This window comes from Salvelinus sp. IW2-2015, linkage group LG7 (assembly GCF_002910315.2).
Source record: "Salvelinus sp. IW2-2015 linkage group LG7, ASM291031v2, whole genome shotgun sequence".
NCBI classification, from domain to species: domain Eukaryota; kingdom Metazoa; phylum Chordata; class Actinopteri; order Salmoniformes; family Salmonidae; genus Salvelinus; species Salvelinus sp. IW2-2015.
Window position 1 is genome coordinate 17,116,233 of NC_036847.1, and position 19,094 is coordinate 17,135,326.

The 19,094-nt window shown below is 40.6% G+C and overlaps 1 protein-coding gene across 3 annotated transcripts in view; it reads right to left on the reverse strand.

Annotated features, from left to right (window-relative positions):
* Nucleotides 1-19,094, reverse strand: part of pik3cd (phosphatidylinositol-4,5-bisphosphate 3-kinase, catalytic subunit delta) — a 48,512-nt gene that overhangs the window by 24,814 nt on the left and 4,604 nt on the right. For 2 of the 3 annotated variants that reach the window (XM_023991182.2, XM_023991181.2), the window contains exons 5-14: nucleotides 18,614-18,793; nucleotides 17,814-17,969; nucleotides 17,139-17,228; nucleotides 15,638-15,859; nucleotides 3,794-3,890; nucleotides 3,105-3,235; nucleotides 2,843-2,893; nucleotides 2,367-2,534; nucleotides 1,409-1,530; nucleotides 417-560 (exon numbers count right to left, since the gene is read on the reverse strand). In XM_023991182.2, the coding sequence (XP_023846950.1) occupies nucleotides 417-560; nucleotides 1,409-1,530; nucleotides 2,367-2,534; nucleotides 2,843-2,893; nucleotides 3,105-3,235; nucleotides 3,794-3,890; nucleotides 15,638-15,859; nucleotides 17,139-17,228; nucleotides 17,814-17,969; nucleotides 18,614-18,793 (1,361 nt within the window). The remainder of the gene's footprint in view (nucleotides 1-416; nucleotides 561-1,408; nucleotides 1,531-2,366; nucleotides 2,535-2,842; nucleotides 2,894-3,104; nucleotides 3,236-3,793; nucleotides 3,891-15,637; nucleotides 15,860-17,138; nucleotides 17,229-17,813; nucleotides 17,970-18,613; nucleotides 18,794-19,094) is intronic. The other variant, XM_023991183.2, reaches the window with a different exon arrangement.

The window sequence follows — 19,094 nt, forward strand, 5'->3', positions numbered from 1 at the left end:
ATCATGTGTCTTAGTGACATGAAATTAAAATGGGTTGACACTTCCTGTAACTAATCAATTTGGCTATTTAAGCTCTGAATATCAGCTACCCAACTTTATCAGGAGGCTTTCTCCTGAGCCTATTTGCAATGTGTTTACACAGCGGGAAATGCAGAAGTGTTTTCTTTTTCGCTATGATCAGCTCGTCAAAAATTGACAGATACAAACTTGAAACCACTGATCATAACAATTAGCCCACAGGATTTAACTCATAGACAGCAGTTGTGAGTAGCCTGATTACATTGCATACTGTCCATTTTACATTGATCTGTCCTGTTTTTAGGATCTCTCTCTCACTCTCACTCTCTCTCTCTCTCTCTCTCACTCTCTCTCTCTCTCTCTCTCTCACTCTCTCACACTCTCACACTCTCTCTCACCTGAGATGCCAGAAGAGGAAGTGACCTATCCTCTTGTTGGAGAGGGCTCTCTCTAGCAGGAAAGTAGCAAGGTCACAGTCCAGGTAAGACTCATACTTCAGAACCTGAACCAACTGCAGCAAGTACTGGAGCAGCTCCTCATCTCTGTTGGGAGGGAGATTAAACAGAGTCATTTACAGCAACATTTTCACAATGTTGTAAAAACAATTATTTTTTGCCAGCTGTATATAGTCTTTGAGCAACCAAATCATTGACGGGCATCCAGTATGGTTGGAACTTGTTGACACTTCTAAAAACCAATTCTTAACATTGATTTCTCACCATTGTTAAAGTGGTACCACTTGTTTTGATCTTTGATTTGTACCACTTGTTTGTATTTCAGGAGAAAAAAACCTATACATCCCTACATAATCATGTCACTATTTTTCTGGAGTTTGAGTACCTATCAAAATGGAAAGCAGAAAAGAGGCCATGGCAAACGCCAAAGGATAGCTCTCTAGTCACCTAGGGCTGGTCTCCCAGACATGGATTGAGCTTAGTCCTGGAATAAAAAGCACTTTCAATGAGAATTCTCCATTGAACATGCTTTTTAGTCAAGGACTAGGCTTAAAGCGGCAATATGTAACTTTTTGGGGTCCCAACCAAATTCACATAAAAATGTATGTTATAGATCTGTCATTCTCATTAAAAGCAAATGTAAGAAGCGGTAGATCTGTTCTGTGTGTGGTATTTCTATACTTCTTACGTTTAGTTTTTATGTCTTTTACTTTTGGATTTGTACACCAGTTTCAAACAGATGAAAATACAATATTTTTGGTTATGGAAAATATATTTCACAGCGGTTTAGATTCTCTACACTATGCTTGTTTTGTCACATAAACTGAAATTAGGCGATCTATTCACATGTTTTTTAAACCAGGAAATGGCGGAGTGATTTCTGCATAGTGCATCTTTAATCTGTGTCTGGGAAACTACCCCTAAGGTTACAATACCTCAGCTTCCTTAGGCATCTGATGGTGAAGGAGCGGACCATTGGGTCAGGGAAACTGTAGTCCAGCAGCTCCAGGGCATGGAGAGCAGGGAGGTCCGGCCATTTCTGCAGAAACGCCACCATCTGGACACAATGGCACAGGTCAGGTTTTTTGACATTGAACCTACTGGAACTTTAAATTCATTTTCAGCATACATGAGCATTGCTAATGCATACTGAAAGCATGAATCAATTTGAACATGATAATGGAAAAGAATGACATATTTAATAATTGCAAAAACAGATGCACAATGAACTAATGCACTGCATATGTATCGCAAGGTAACTAAATCTCTGGTTCAACCAAAGTTCCTCTCACAGAAATGTTTTAAGAAAAGTTACAACATACTGGTAACTGCCAAAATAATGGAAACAGTTTAGTAGATGAGGGATACAAAGTATATTGAAAGCAGGTTCTTCCACACGGGTGTGGTTCTTGAGTTAATGAAGTAATTAACATCCCTTCATGCTTAGGGTCATGTAAAAAGAATGCTGGGCAGGCCTTTATTTTGGTTACCATGGCTATGCCCCAATAGGATGACAATGCCCCAAACCACAGGGCACGAGTGGTCACTGAATGGTTTGATGAGCATGAAAACAATGTAAACAATATGCCATGGCCGTCTCAGTCACTAGTTCTCAAATCAATTGAGCACATATGGGAGATTCTCGAGCGGCACCTGAGACAACATTTTCCACCACCATCAATAAATGGTGGAAGAATGGTGTCGCATTCCTGCAAGAGTTGTATAATCTATGCCAAGGTGCAGTGATGCTGTTCTGGCTCGTGTTGGCCCAACGACCTATTTAGACACTTTATGTTGGTGTCTATTTGGAAGTTACCTTTTAAGTCAAGATAATTTCACTTGCATTGCATTAACTCACACCTCAGTTGTCTTTGCGAGAGGAAAGTGTCCTACCTGTGCTACATCCTCGTGCTTATTCCATTTTGTGATGAGGAGAAGTTTGGACAGACTCTCTGGGTAGCGCTCCCGCACCACACCGCGTAGCTTCCACAGAAGCTCTTTCTCGTCCTCAAAGAACTCTGTGTAGTTCTTATTGTCTACTATTTCCTTTAGCTTCATATGCTGGGCAGCACAATACAAAGACAACAGGGAAGGGGTTGAGTGAACATACTGTAGATCTGTAGGTACTAGAATGGTAATTTCTTAGCAATGAATCTATACTTTGATGTAAATGTAATTGGAAAAAACACTGGTAATTGTGAGGAACATAATTGATACGTAATGGTATTGATAATGAATTCAAAGTTCAAACATACAATAAGGTAATACAAATAATAKATGGTTTATGCGTTTTAAAAGTTGAATGTGGTTTTCAAAGGATTACTTTAATGTAATCTAATACATTTCAAACAAACAATAGAGTCCCTTACCTCCACCTTGGTGGCTATAACCTTCCCTCCATTTTTTTCTAGGTCCCTCAACTGAAAATAGGAGCATACAAATGTGTAGATATCTTAATATAGCTCTAAAAATACAATTTCTAATGTCTAACTTCATAAAATCTATATCTTTTTTTTTTTTTTTTACACGTACAGTACAAGATGGTTACAAGTGTAATGGTTACAAATGTACGAGGTTGGTTACAAATGTACAATGTCAACTATTGAAACGTGTGTGCAATATAAGGTGTACCTTGTCGAAATGGGGGTAGTAGAGAGGGTGAGGTCGGATATTGGGGAAGCGAATGAGGAGTCCTGCTGCACTATCAACGTTGGGATTTTTCTCCACTGTGCCCATTGGATTCAAGAGGTCGCCTTTATCATCTGTGAGGCCAAATTAAACCGAAATAAACATATTCAGCTATTAGCTAAATCAATGTGTTAAAGCTGCAATKAGCAGTAGAAATAATACAGCGTCCTCCCCACCACTGTGGGATGGGGCTGGAGAAATGTAACCATTCTCAAAAACAGAGGGATCATATCTAGTATTATTATTGTAGGTTGTCTTAGTTGTGTACTGTGAACAAAAGTCAAACAGATTTAGACCAGCCTCAATCCTTTTTTAGTATAGCAGTAACTACATTTTTTTAACACGCAAAAAAAGTTGTTCAATTTTTTTTTTTTTTTTGCAGTATTTAAATGTCACTCCTTATCCCAGATATATACAAAAACAAGTTCAAAATTTGTTGTAATTCAAATTTTAAAAATGTTTTTGCTGCTTTTTACATTTATTATTACTACCCATTTATTTGCAGCAATTTAATGACATTTTAAACAACTGTAGGTAAATAGTACAATGATTAAAATTGTATCGAGAGAGAGAGAGAGAGAGAGAGAGAGAGAGAGAGAGAGTGTGTGTGTGTGTGTGGTCTTCTACTGTACCAGGGACTGAAGGCCAGGTGGAGAGAAGGAACTCCCCAGTCTTCAGCTGATCCTTATAGTCAAACACCATGGTGTTTACCCAGGCTAGTGGACAGTCCTGGTGGGAGAAACCATAGAATGAGGTGACTGTTAATATAGCACAAATTGATAGCCGAACTTCCATGCTTTTACTTTCTGCTTTGCGCCTAGGTTGAGGATAACAAAAGTTAAGACAAGAGGATTCTAATATCCCATAACTCTTTGCATTCAAGCGGAAGAATTCTAAAACTAAGGCACCAGCGATGCTAGTTAGCAATAGCGCTGGTCCCATGAATCTGTTTATTTTTGAACGCTTCTGCATGTGAACGATGTTGGACATTGTCCTAACCTGGATATCTTCAACCTAGCTTTGCTCCAATCGGGACCCTCAAAATYGCCCCAGTCCATCCATTATAGCATCATGACTTGAATGGGAAGGTCCATTCTAATTCTATGGGAGAAACACCATGGTCATGTTCAGTAAAGGAGAAAAAAAAGTGGAACGGGAGGTACTACCATAACTAGTCCAATAAGAACAATATTGTTTTTCTCGTCGTGAAACGTTTTGCTACGGTGTGCCCTACTGAACACGACCAAGGTTGATAGTCATTAGCACACTATTTACAAATTCAAACTTTCTAACCTGTTTTCGTTTACATCTGTTTAGAAGAAACCAAATGTGTGTGAGTACATCTTGGGCTTCATTCAATCAAAATCAGTATGTGGTCCACAGTGTCACTAAGTTGAAGTTTGGATTCTTTCAATCAATAACACACGTTGTGAAATCAAAATAAATACAACTTGATATTCAATTCAAACTGGATACCTAGCTGCATGGGAGGAATGATGTGTTGCCATAAACTGGAAACTTCCAGATTGATTAAATGGAGCCTCCAGTCTTGAAATGAATGACTGAGAATGGCAATGGTGCAATGAACAACTGACTTATTCTTGCACCACCAAAAAGCACAGTCACTTTGCGAAAGAGTTTCCACTGTGGTTAACAAACAGGTCTTCGTTCGTATAATAACTGATATCATTATGTCTCACACGCCATTTGTGTTGTAGGCCTCTATGGTTACATTAAATTGCTTGAAATGCATTTCAATATACAGTATACATAAAACAATACAAGCCACAATATCTAATTGGCCATTACAAGGATTTCAATTAACCTCAGAAACTGTTAAACACTTGATATTAGAGTTATAAAATAAAGGTTCATTGAGTTGTCATTGTATTGTATCTCATTGTATTGTATCTCATTGTATTGTAAGTATTGAATGATTGTAATGAATGATAAATGTCCAAATCTCCCTTCCTGGCACAAGGTTTAATGAGAATGACTTGTAAATTACTTATGGTAAATGGTCAGGGGAAAGCACTTCTCAAACTAAGGCGGGAAAACCAATATAGTGCATCGCTCAGCTGCGAACTTGTTAAAAAAAACAAGCTAAATTAAAATAAGCCGATGCGAGTGGCCATGGCTAGCCAAAATAACTTCTCGCTTCCTGTTTTGTGTTCCAAATGGCACAGTGCACCACTTTTGACCATGGCCCTATGGACCCTGGTCAAAAGTATGCATTATACAGGGAATAGGGTGCRATATGGGATGCAGGCCCGCTGTCTGGCCTGCTGAGAGGACTTCTCCTCTGGGTGACGGAAGGGAGAAGTGGCCCAGAAAGCAGAAGTGGAGTCGCTGAGGCCGAGCTCCCCACAGCACACATGTGGCCTCTTCTCGCACCTTGCCTCTTTTAAACCAGGGCGTATTCACTAGGAAGCAAACAGGGCAAAACGGGGAGGGAGTAGCCTTGTTTTTGTAGCAAAACATTTTCCATTGCAAAAGGTTATTTCTACGGTGTGCACTAATGAATACACCCAGGACTGTGACAAGYGCCACGGTGAAAAGGGGAAATTGGGCCCAGGCCTCAGTGTACTGTACTATTATACACAACTACATACACGCTCCACTTCCTGAAAGCAATGGAAAACAAGTCCATAGTAACCAATGGCATGGGGATTCAAAGAGGTGGTGTTGCTAACTGTGTGTTCATGTCTAGAAGTGAAACCATTATGGCATTTCGCAGAAAAGGGGAACATAAGAGATATCCTTGACTTGATCGAAACAAAAAAAACTACACAGAACACAGACATGACTTTTTTCTGTATGTCCTTATAATAGCCATATGACACATGCAAACTGCTTAGTAGGTACATTTTCAAATAAACTGGCAATGGGGTCAGAAGGATAAAAAGATAAGTGAACAAACATTTGGGTAATGTTTCTAAGCAGATATACATTGTTACATGCTTTGGTTTTTCCATTTATGTTTTGAGGTTGGACTTTAGCGTGTATAGCTCATTAGCACATATGGACACCGATTGGTGTCACCTCGTTGGTCAGTATGTGTTACACCTGTGCTGGTTGCCGTCTTGTTATTGGGAAGGTGTTTCACCTGTGCTGGCCCAGGTGCTATTTCAGAGTGGTTGGCCCAGTGCTCCAGTTGTCTTGAGAGATGTGGAGGGTCAACACTCCACAGTTGGCGCTCCCTATTTGATTTCTAGAAAAACATTCCTTTGTCTGATTTCCCTGATTTAATTTTGCTCCACCTTTTTGGTTTGCTTGTTGAGTGTGTTTTTTTCTCCCCAATTTTGTGGTATCCAATTGGTAGTTACAGTCTTGTCTCATCGCTGCAACTCCCATACGGACTTGGGAGAGGCGAAGGTCGAGAGCCGTGCGTCCTCCAAAACACAACCCAACCAAGCTGCACTGCTTCTTGACACAATGCCTGCTTAACCCGGAAGCCAGCCGCACCAATGTGTCAGAGGAATCACCGTACACCTGACGACCGTGACAGCGTGCACTGCTCCCGGCACGCCACAGGAGTCGCTAGTGCGCGATGGAACAAGGACATCCCTGCTGGCCAAACCCTCCCCTAACCCGGACGACGCTGGGCCAATTGTGCGCCGCCCCATGGGTCTCCCGGTCGCGGCCGGCTGCGACAGAGGCTGGACTCGAACACAGAATCTCTAGTGGCACAGGTAGCACTGTGCCACTCGGGGGGCTGATGTGGGTTTGTCTAATTGTTTGCCTCTTCTTGGGCAAATTTAGTGGGCACTCATGGTGGGTGTCTTTTAGGTTCCAGTTGTTCTCGCTAGTCAACTTTCAGTTATACACCTTGCCCCCATGAGTGTCTTTCAGAATCCCTCCTAAAATCCCACCTGTTTTCGTTTTAGTTGTTGATCAGTGACTCTTTGTTAGTTCCCCCTTCTGTTTGAGCGACATTTTTGGTTTTCTTGCTGGTGAACGTAACATACACCTCCATTTAAAGTTTCCACAGCTCTAAATGTAATGTGAAACACAGTAGTAATAGCCATTTAAAGTGGAACTGACAGCCTTTTAGCAACATTACATTTGACTAAAATCTGTTCATATATACCCCTAGGAAGAATGACACTTTTTAAAAACATTTTCTGACAAGCGAGCACTTAGACATGGTCATTTTCACGTTTTCATCAATTCATAGAATGTTTGAGAATGACGTAAAGTAAGGCATTTGTGAAAATAATACAGCAATATAGAGTGCGAACCCGGCCGTGCATTTGGACTATTAATAGAAACTGCAGTAAATAAAAACATCTGCCTGGCCCAGGACCGGAGTCTACYCCATAGCCAATCAGAGCTACAGTAGGTCTTTATGCAAATATGCCAATAAGCCTGCCATCATTCACTTTCAACTGGACAGTGTGTTTACAGGCAGTAAGCAAGTTCAGCACGACTTTACATCATTAGCACGCATTCGCCATATGCCACAAAATACACCTGAATGGATTTCTGCAAATGTGACCAACTGACTCGATTCAGTCTTATGTCGCAAAATTTGATATGTTTTTTTTTTACATCGGATAAAAGTAGAAACTGGTATATCATACACTACAGCTGAGGAACAATGGGAAAGTAATTCTGCTTTGAAAGTTGATGAACTTGTAACATTACTTTTGAGAAAATGGCCCTTGAATGTTTTGGTAGCTACTGGAAAGCCTACTAGAAAGATTGGACTTCAGTAAATTCAGAGCGTTTCACTCTCGGAGCGTTCAGAGCGCACACCGGACGCTCTGGCCTAAAAGTAGGTTTAATCCGAGCATTCTGAACTAACAGCAGCAGTCAAGCACCCAAGCTAACTGGCTAACGTTGGCTAGCTTGCTAACTACTTCCAGTCACAAATGAGAGAACAGCTCACTGACCATTTTACTCGCCCTAGCAGGCTGTTTTTATGTTATCCAGATCGTTGGTGACTGCAACTGTGCTGAATGGCAACAATTTCATTACGTTTTTTTGCCTAAGTTTACTGACACCGGCCATATTCAATGGGTGTTGAGCGTTCGTAAATTCATCAGTTATTCTGCGCTCTGGCACACTCAGACGAGAGTGCTCTGAAATCGGAATAGATAGCCAGAGCGAATTTACTGTCTATCGACAGTTGTCGCAGTGAAATAGTTACTTGCATAGTGGAGTCTTTTGTTTAGACAGCTAGCTAGATAAACAATTAACCATAATCCCAATTTATAACATTACTACCCTGCATGAATCTGCAGGTAGCTAACCAACCAACCAACCAGGATCAAAATTAGCTAGCTAACATTAGGCTATAACTAGCAATGCAAATGGCTCTGAGATACGAATAATATTACTACACAGATCACACGCAACGTTAGCATCAGTACACTTTAACTTGAAATAAATGACTTTCTGACAAAATTAGAAATGTGTAATATCTGAAAATGTAGCTAGCTAGACTCTCTTACATGGATGGACGCTTCTCCCTCTGTGTCACGGATGCCATGGTTGCCCTTAGATTGAAAATGTAATACGGAGACAGGTGTTTTATACAACAGCCTTCTGTGTATTCRCTTTTCAACTCCGTCTGCATATTTGCAATCAAACGGCAGAATTTCCTTAGCTAATCTCCTTAGCTATCATACTCTAATTCCACTGATTTCATAACTCGATCCTCCAGAAAGTGGAGAGCAACACTTATGCAGTTCTACTATGTGATATCTTTCAAAAAAGCTGCGTTATAAAGGATTACCTACACATACTGACCAGCTCATATCCAATCCAAGTGTGCTACATGGCAGTCCAATCCGAACTCATCTGTCGGCATGTCCAGCCAACTCATTATCTCAGCCAATCATGGCTAGCAGGGAGGTTGCTTAGTTTTCCGTGGCTAAACCAACTAGGCTCATAATTTAACAATTTTATTTGTATTTACAGATGGCATACACGTTTGTTATTAAGGCACATGAAAGGTCACATGTTCCAGAAGGCATTTCTGCCAAAATACGCTCCTGTGAAGTAGTGACGCGCGACATACACCTTGTTTCCTGAAACGACTCACAAATACGTACAGGTGAAGTTGGAAGTTTACATACACCTTAGCCAAATACATTTAAACTCAGTTTTTCACAATTCCTGACATTTAGTCCTAGTAAAAATGTCCTGTTTTAGGCCAGTTAGAATCACCACRTTATTTTTGAGAATGTGAAATGTCAGAATAATAGTAGAGAGAATMATTTATTTCAGCTTTTATTTCTTTCATCACATTCCCAGTGAGTCAGAAGTTTGCATACACTCAATTAGTATTTGGTAGCTTTGCCTTTTAAATTGTTTAACTTGGGTCAAACGTTTTGCGTAGCCTTCCACAAGCTTCCCACAATAAGTTGGGTGAATTTTGGCCCATTCCTCCTGACAGAGTTGGTGTAACTGAGTCAGGTTTGTAGGCCTCCTTGCTCGCACACGCTTTTTCAGTTCTTCCCACAAATTTTGTCCTTAAACCATTTTGCCACAACTTTGGAAGTATGCTTGGGGTCATTGTCCGTTTGGAAGGCTCCTTTGCGACCAAGCTTTAACTTCCTGACTGATGTCTTGAGATGTAGCTTCAATATATCCACATAATTGTCCATCCTCATGATGCCATCTATTTTGTGAAGTGCACCAGTCCCTCCTGCAGCAAAGCACCCCCACAACATGATGCTGCCACCCCTGTGCTTCACAGTTAGGATGGTGTTCTTCGGCTTGCAAGCCTCCCCCTTTTTCCTCCAAACATAACGATGGTCATTGTGGCCAAACAGTTTTATTTTTGTTTCATCAGACCAGAGGACATTTCTCCAAAAAGTACGATCTTTGTCCCCATGTGCAGTTGCAAACCGTAGTCTGGCTTTTTTATGGCGGTTTTGGAGCAGTGGCTTCTTCCTTGCTGAGCGGCCTTTCAGGTTATGTCGATATAGGACTTGCTGTACTGTGGATATAGATACTTTGTACCCGTTTCCTCCAGCATCTTCACAAGGTCCTTTGCTGTTGTTCTGGGATTGATTTGCACTTTTCGCACCAAAGTACGTTCATCTGTAGGAGACAGAACGCGTCTCCTTCCTGAGCGGTATGACGGCTGCGTGGGTCCATGGTGTTTATACTTGCATACTATTGTTTGTACAGATGAACGTGGTACCTTCAGGCATTTGGAAATTGCTCCCAAGGATAAACCAGACTTGTAGAGGTCAACAACAAAAAATTCTGAGGTCTTGGTTGATTTATTTTGATTTTCCCATGATGTCAAGCAAAGAGGCACTGAGTTTGAAGGTAGGCCTTGAAATACATCCACAGGTACACCTCCAACTGACTCATGATGTTAATTAGCCTATCAGAAGCTTCTAAAGCCATGACATAATTTTCTGGAATTTTCCAAGCTGTTTAAAGGAAGAGTCAACTTAGTGTAACTGTAAATACCATGGGAGTCATCTTACATTTGGGAACTTTACAGTCCCCACATCAACAACAAGATGAACAACTACATGCTAGCCAGAGCTATATGAGCTGAAATCTAATGAGGGAATATTAGTTAAACGCTCTCAAACTTTTTAAGCTAGTTGGCCGTCAAAATTGCACTGATAAACAATGGGGAATAGTAGCCTGCTCGTCCTTCTGCAGCTTGCCTGCCAATGCATGCTTGTCCCAACCCACATTTTGACAACTGAATGGGAACTTGCATGCCCGCCCATTTGATCGACAACTAAGTGTGCGTTCGTAAATTGCCTCCAGTGTGTCAGAGTGAGCTCCGTGTCGTTCATAAATTCAAAGAGTTTTCAGATTGTAAATTTACAAACAGTAAATTACAAACAGTTTTGTAAATTCAGTGTGTTTCGCTCTCTGCGCGTTCAGTGGATGCTCTGGCCTAGGAGTAGGGTTGATCTGAGAGCGTTCTGACCTCAAAACTGCAGTAAGCACCCAAGCTCTGTCTAACTTCCAGACACAAATGAGCAGGGGCGCAACTTTCACTGAGGACATGTCCTCCCCACATTCTGAAATTGCATTTCTTYCTAGCTAACCAAATGACACCTGCATCTCTGGCTGTGTAACCAATGAAAAACAAGATAAGGGGTAAAAGTCGGTCACCCACTCACCCAATTACATTACATCCTTCCAGCAGCTAGCTAGCTAGCTTACGTTAGGCTTCGTGTTTTTAGCTTGCTACATAAATAGATACGCTAGCCTATTAGCACGCTGACTGACTTGTGATCATTGACCTTGCTAGTTTGATTATATTGATATTCCCAGCCTTAGTTACATTCGTCCGTTTTTGTCCAAAATATTGAGTTATTGAAACTGAAACAGTGCATCCCGAATGGGTGGAGGCAGCAAACAATGTACCAGACAAGCTGTGATTTACAACCTGATAACAATATATTTTGGACTACCAAGAAATGTATTGGTGAATTATATTAACCATGCATTGAACTGCATCCATCTATTCTGCCAACAATGCCTTACTGTACGTGATGGAATTTTCAGTCAAGTATAATCTAGTTTTAAAACCCCTTATAAAGTTTGATATTTRTGTACTGATATTATTGTTTCATATCTGTAAAGTAGTTAACACACTGTCAGTTCCACTTTAAGGAAGTTGTCTTTGCAATGAAAGTGGAAGTACTTAAGAGAAGAGGTAAATACAACAAATATCTGTGGGTTGGCTTAGAAACTTCCTTGAAATTGACGCTCTACTCTTCCTTCCTTGGAGTGATAGTGTAGCAGATAAGAGTAGAAGCGAATAAAACGCTTGCACAATCCGACAACAGCAAAACATACACCCCCTCCTACACACACACACACAAAAAGAAACATGTTTTGTTCAGGCAAACAAATTCACACACTGACACTCACCCACACAGACACCCATGCAACCACAGAAACACAAAGTGTGTCAGAGCACGTTGAAATAGCAACATGGTTGTAGCTACAATAGCAGGCACCCTGTACAAATAGCATACCCCAAGACATGCTAACCTCTCACCATTACAATAACAGGGGAGGTTAGCATTTTTTGGGGAGTATAATATTTATGCCTCAAACTTTTACTCATTGTATCATTTCAAATCCAAAGTGCTAGAGTATAGAGCCAAAACAACAAAAGATGTGTCACTGTCCCAATACTTTTGGAGCTCACTGTAAAGCAGTTTTACGTGCCAACATTTATTCCGAATTCAGATAGGGATTTCACGTAGTGACATATGTTCTTCAACTAAAACTGTGTCGTGTCCCCCTACCCCCCCATTATACTGAATTCTCAGTCAGTTTTCTTAAAGATGCAGTCCGGGATCTTAACCCTTAACACTCGTGGGAATTGGCCTGTATGGATAGGGCTAAATCGAAATGTTTCTTACAGAAGAAATATGAAAAGCATATGCATAAGCATGGTAGGAATTAAAAGGGAACATTTTGGAGGTTATGGGYAAATTATTAGACCAAAGTTAAGAACACAACAGTTAACCTGACACAAGACTGAATCCAAACATTACACTGATGATTTTATGTGATTTTTACATTTACTGTACTTTTCGCTGCATTTGTTGATAACAAAATCTGAAAATACTCTGGATACATTCAGTAACATGATACGAATATTCCTGGAAAATTTGATGTAGGTCTACATAAGACAAAAAAAATAAAAGGGTTTGAATGAGAGGACTAACTGGTGTCTCTAAGTGACCACACACACACACACACACACCTCTCCAAAGTGTACATAGTTCCTAAGTAATTTCAATGCACTTACAACTCAAAGAAGAGTCTTCAACTATAAGGTGATTTTTTAGCTCTCCTAGATGTGCCGTTGAGGAACTAGAGCAAGCACACTTGTAATTGTTTTGAACACAACCCTGCATCCCCGCACTCACACAATTGCTGTTGTTGTTTACACAATCCATAAACAGTCCATTATAAATCGCAATCTGGTTCAGGTGGGCATCATTTCAAAGCTTGCTCTACTGCCAACATGACTAGCTAAATTACAGTGCCTTCAGAAAGTATTCATACCCCTTGACTTATTCCATATTTTGTTGTGTTACAGCCTGAATTCAAAATGGATTGGGAAAAAAAAGAATCTCACCCATCTACACACAATACCCCATAATGACAAAGTGAAAACATGTTTTTAGAAATGTTTGCAAATGTATTGAAAAAGAAATACAGAAATATGTAATTTACATAAGTATTCACACCCCAGGTCAATAGATGTTAGTATCACCTTTGGCAGCGATTACAGCTGTGAGTCTTTATGGGTAAGACTAAGAGCTTTGCACACCTGGATTGTACAACATTTGCCCGTTATTATTTTAAAAATCAACAAATTGGTTGTTGCTCATTGTTAGACTGCCATCAAAACATGATGCAGCCACCACCATGCTTGAAAATATGAAGAGTGGTACTCAGTTATGTGTTGGATTTGCCCCAAACATAAGGCTTTGTATTCAGGACATAAAATTAATTTGCCACATTTTTTGCAGTTTTACTTTAGTGCKTTAGTGCAAACAAGATGGATGTTTTGGAATATTTGTATTCTGCACAGGCTTCATTCTTTTCACTTTGTCATTTAAGTTAGTATTGTAGAGTAACTACAATGTTGTTGATCCATCCTCAGTTTTCTGATATCACAGCCATTAAACTATGTAACTGTTTTAAAGTCACCATTGACCTCATGGTAAAATCCTTGAYCGGTTTCCTTCCTCTCCGGCAACTGAGTAGGGAAGGACGCCGTTATCTTTGTAATGACTGAGTGCATTAATAAACCATCCAAATTGTAATTCATAACTTCACAATGCTGAAAGGGATATGCAATGTCAATTATTTTTTTACCCATCTACCAATAGGTGCCCTTCTTTGCGAGCATTGGAAAACCTCCCTGGTCTTTGTCGTTTGAAATTCACTGCTCGGCTGAGGGACCTTAGAGATCATTGTATGTGTGGGGTACAGAGATGAGGTAGTGATTAAAAAATCATGTTAAACACTATTCTTGCACACAGCATGAGTCCATGCAACTTATTATGTGACTTGTTAAACACATTTTTACTCCTGAACATATTTAGGCTTGCCATAACAAAGGTGTTGAATACTTTTTGACTCAATGCTTTTCATTTTGAATTCATTTGTAAAAATTCCACTTTGACATTATGGGGTATTGTGTGTAGGCCAGTGACACAAAATCTAAATTTAAGAAATGTTTAATTCAGGCTGTAACACAACAAAATGTGGAAAAAGTAAAGGGGTTTGAATACTTTCTGAAGGCACTGTATAAAATATGATCTTACAGTCTTAGTCTTCCACAGCGCAATTCAGAGAAACAGATCCTAATTTCAGCGAGCATAGTAAGGAGTTTATATGCGTGCATTCAGGTGCGTGTTCCATGGCAAATAGACAAACATAGGCTCATTCTGTTCAGAACAACTCAGGGTTTGACGCCATGTCATCTTGTAACTGTACATCAAACATAGTGATCATAAACATTGACACTGTACATGACATGAATTTTATGATATGGAAAATTGAAGTGCACATTCAGACTCATGGGTGTTTGGCTTGCATGTATGACATCATAGCGATATTTATTATAATTATCAGAGTCTCATCTTTCAAAATACATAGAGTCCCCTAATTTATGGCATTTCCCTCACTCAGAGAACAAAAATGTGCAAAAGTTGCAGAAGGGATGGGGGCAACTTCTTGTCGCATGCGGTGCTCAAGAACAGAACGTCTGTCAGTCAAAACCCATAAAGCGATGTGAAGCACAGAGCTCTGACGTCATTTATAGTATGTTAGTGTACAGCCACTGGGTTCCAATTTAGGTACTTATCAGTGCCCAAATCCTGCAATTTTCAACACGTATACAGGTACTAGAGTAAAGGGTTACGCACTTACAAAATAGACATTTTCGGGGACTGAAATTATACAAAAGCTCTAGACCATCACTTTAACAGCTACAGTGCTGAAACAAACCTCTACTTAAAGTGCTGCCTCCCCCAGACCACATATACCCCTGGCTGCAGTGGTACGAAACCCCCGTTCTGCCACTTACTGTTTCTCATCTACATTTTTAACTCTCTTTTTTAACTCTCTCTCTGTCAATAAAACTTGTCAAATTAATTCAAAATAGATATTTTTAAACTCTGCTTTCTTGAGCTCTTACACCTCMATCACATCGACAGAATCATTGCATTTTGGCACACCAGAAGCATATTCATTTCCAATGGAACGCTGCATTTGCCTTGCAGCATTGCGTTGCAAAGGCAGTTGCAGTGCGTTCTGTGTGGTGCATACGTTGGATTTATCGAACATATGCGTCAAACTGTATGCGTAGACGGCTTTTTGACAGAAATTGTAAAAGAAGGTGAATGTTTAACTTTTGTTGCACACATATCCAGATGATGCTGCGTACTATTTTGCGCAATGACGCTATCGGTGTGATCAAGGTGTAACAGCTCTTACAGCTGCAGACTTACAGCTTTCTTGTTCTTCTTCTTGGTGGAGCGGGGCTTCTTGGCCTTCTCGATGACAGCGTAGAGAGCAAAGCACAGGCGGCTCATACGAGGCAGGTCGCTCACGCTGATGTCAAACACCAGCTTCTGGTCCCACAGGGGCTCGGAGCACACGTTAACCTCACCGCTGGTCACTACCTTACACAGCAGCTCACTGCCGTGGAACAGACCTGCCTGGACGACCAGCTGGGAGACACAAACACGTGCATAAACGCATGCACACGCACGTACACACACACACAAATAATAAGAACCCACATGAGAGACTGAGTTGGACATCCTTGTGTTAACTGATCTGTTTTTTTTTWTTTTCCACAAAGCAAATTAAATTGCTTTTGGTAAGGTATGGTAAGGTGTCTGAATCGGTTCTTTCATAAGCAATGCATACTGCCTTCATAAGAACAATAAATGTCTACAGTAAATGAAAAATCATGAATGAACAGTGGAGTCTATTTTTCCAATGTGATTAATTCAATATCAAGCAGTCAATTCCTCAAGGCTCAGTGTACTGCCTACCTTGGATATATTCAAACCAGGCTGGGTTGTAGCCAGATTAGAAAAGTACTGTGTGCGTATGACCCAAATGACAACCTATTCTCTACATAGGGCACTAAATTTGACCAGGTCCCATTGAGTTCTGGTCAAAAGTAGTGTACTAGATAGGGAATATGGTGCAATTTGGGACGCACACTATATGAGTGGATATTTCCCCCTAGGGTATCTTGGCAAATTTCTGCCTGCCAACAATGTGACAGGACAAATAATTTACTGTGAGTCATGCTCGGCTCTGAGGTAAGAGGCCGGAAGTGCACTTACACAACAACCAATCTAAACAGTAACAGTAAGAAAAAAGCTGAATCAAACACACACAGACAAAACATTAAGCCAATTCCCCATGTGTTTTTCTTGGTTGTTCTTTTACATCCAATTCACAGGATCCAAGTTAAACAACCTTTCTATAATGAAAATATGACATGTAAATCAAATAATTTGCAGCATAGTCCATTTCTACATAATATTGCCCAGTTATTCAATGCAATATCAACAGTACAGTATCACAATTCTATGTAGAGTAATTAGAGGGCGGAGAAACTCAACAAATTTCAAGATAGGTCAGAGCCGTCAACATGCCCTATCTGCAATAGTAACGACAACCATCTCTCCTATCAACAACAAAAAAGTTAAAGTGGCGAGCGAGAGCGCAAAGCCTGTCCTTTTCTAAGAATCTAGGCACCAGAGTGCAACGTGAAAGCCAGATAGGCCCTCCCCACTTCCTGTTTTGTAGAGTTTTAACCAACTGCCTCTGATGAATTATGGGAAATGTGCGGTAAGGGTCATATGACCCCATCGTTTACATTTCACCTCTCCTTCGTACACCCTAAAGTGAGATATTGGTAAACAACTCGAAGCTGCACTTCATTGAGCAACAGTCAGAGCGCGAAAGCCCACATGAAACCACACCAACCTTCATTCCTTCATCTGCGTTGACTCGGTAGCCTTGTAGCAAGTGAATGTGGAAAGGCTCCTCAATGGACCACAAAGACGACGTGTTCTGCTGATAGTAAGAAAAAAATAGGAAATTTGCTTTGATTAACATTGAAATTGTTTCCTGCCTTGTGCGAATTATTAATGTCAGTGTGACATGCAAGGCCCAAAATGTGAATTTGTTTTACCTTCAACAACAAAACATGATAAAGAAAGAGAAGAGGAACTAAAGCTTCCAAAAGCTGAAGCTGATACAAGGCCAACATGGTTCATCCTTTCTATGTTGGTATCAATTATGGGAAGTAGAGTTTGAACCAAAACAAAACTACACACACAAATGTATTGTCATTTAGCAGCATTGTGTGTGATAATTGGGAGAGATAGGTGCTACCATTTCAAAGCTACACTGAAGATCATACAACTAATGCAGACAGTAAAAACCATTAACAACAAGAAAACTCAGTGAGTTCAAATCAGCAAAGTTCATACACATTAAAGTGTAAAAAGTAAATGATTTCAGGCAGACCCCCCCCAGCATGTTTTGGGCATGTCAAAGTCCATAATACTGGTTGAGGAACAACTGTAAGAGGTACAAAAAAAGGTTGACATTCTGTTAATAAAAAATGACTGTGGTCCCAAGTGACTGACCACTCACCTTCTTCACGGGTAGAGGGGGGGGCTTGGACAAGGAGCGACTCTTGGATACCTGGCTGCCCAGGCAGCCCTGCTCCTCCTGGTATTTGACAACGGTGGATTGATGAACCATGGTCAGGTGGGGGGTTTGACCCCCTCTCAAACAGGAGAAGATGTACTGAGGAAGGAGTAGAGAAAGGAAGAAGGGAAGAGAGGAAGAAGAAGGGTTGGATGTCAACCACACAGATCACCCACACATATTTCCCGGGGTCCAGATTGCTCCGGGGTGAAGTTTCCCCTAGGTACAGATCTAGGATCAGCTTCCCCTCCCCCAACCCTAATTCAATTAGTGGGTAAAATGCAAGACCAGCGTCTAGGAGTGACTCCACCCTACTCTGTCCAGATATTCACTGGTGTACTCATGTTCAAGAACTGGAGGCTGTTATTTACTGAAGCTTAATAATGCAGCTGAATTATGTGCAATGCAGTTCCCTTCTGAGGGCTGCTAGAGATATGAGTCATCATTGGTCTGAAGGTAGCAGGAGTTTCAAAACCAACAACGGAGTCTCCTGCCACCGAAACATTGAGTCATTCCACTAGAGACCAGAGAGCCAAAGGCTCTCATTACATACCTAGCATATACAGACAAAATAGATCACATTCACAGAGCAGACAGAGGCAACATGCAGACAAAATAAGAAACAAATACAGACCAACTCAGACTAAACATACCAGGCACAACATATTGAAAAATAGTTAACATCAATGGAGAAAATGGGTAAACTCGCAGTGAAGTAAGCTTGTATTATTGTGTTTACTCACTTTGAACTGGCACAGGGGGTATTTCCCGTATATGAATTCCCACCTCCCATTGACCTGTAAAGTGTAGTCCTCTGGCTTCTCCTGTCGCACTGAGCGAAACACAGTGGCCTTCTTCTTTAGGGCACTCCGCATTAAGATCACCGGCAGGTCCTGGGGCTCCTGCTGAAGCATAAAGCTTTCCTACAGAAAATAATAGATTCATTTTATATAACGGTTTTCATTACAATCAGAATCTCAACGTCACTTGAAAAAATATTGATCTGGTAATTCTTGAACGATGGTCTTCCATAGCTTCAGATGATAGGCAGTTTGAAAAGGCAGTAGCTTGATTTAAAAAAAGAAAGCTTGAAAAGAAAGCTTTTAGTTAAGTCCTTTATGAGTGCTTTTTTACAGTACATTTTGTAGTTACGTTTTGTATGAAGGCTACTCTATAAAATAATACATTAGACAGTAGGCTTGGTAAGTATATCATGTAGTAGCT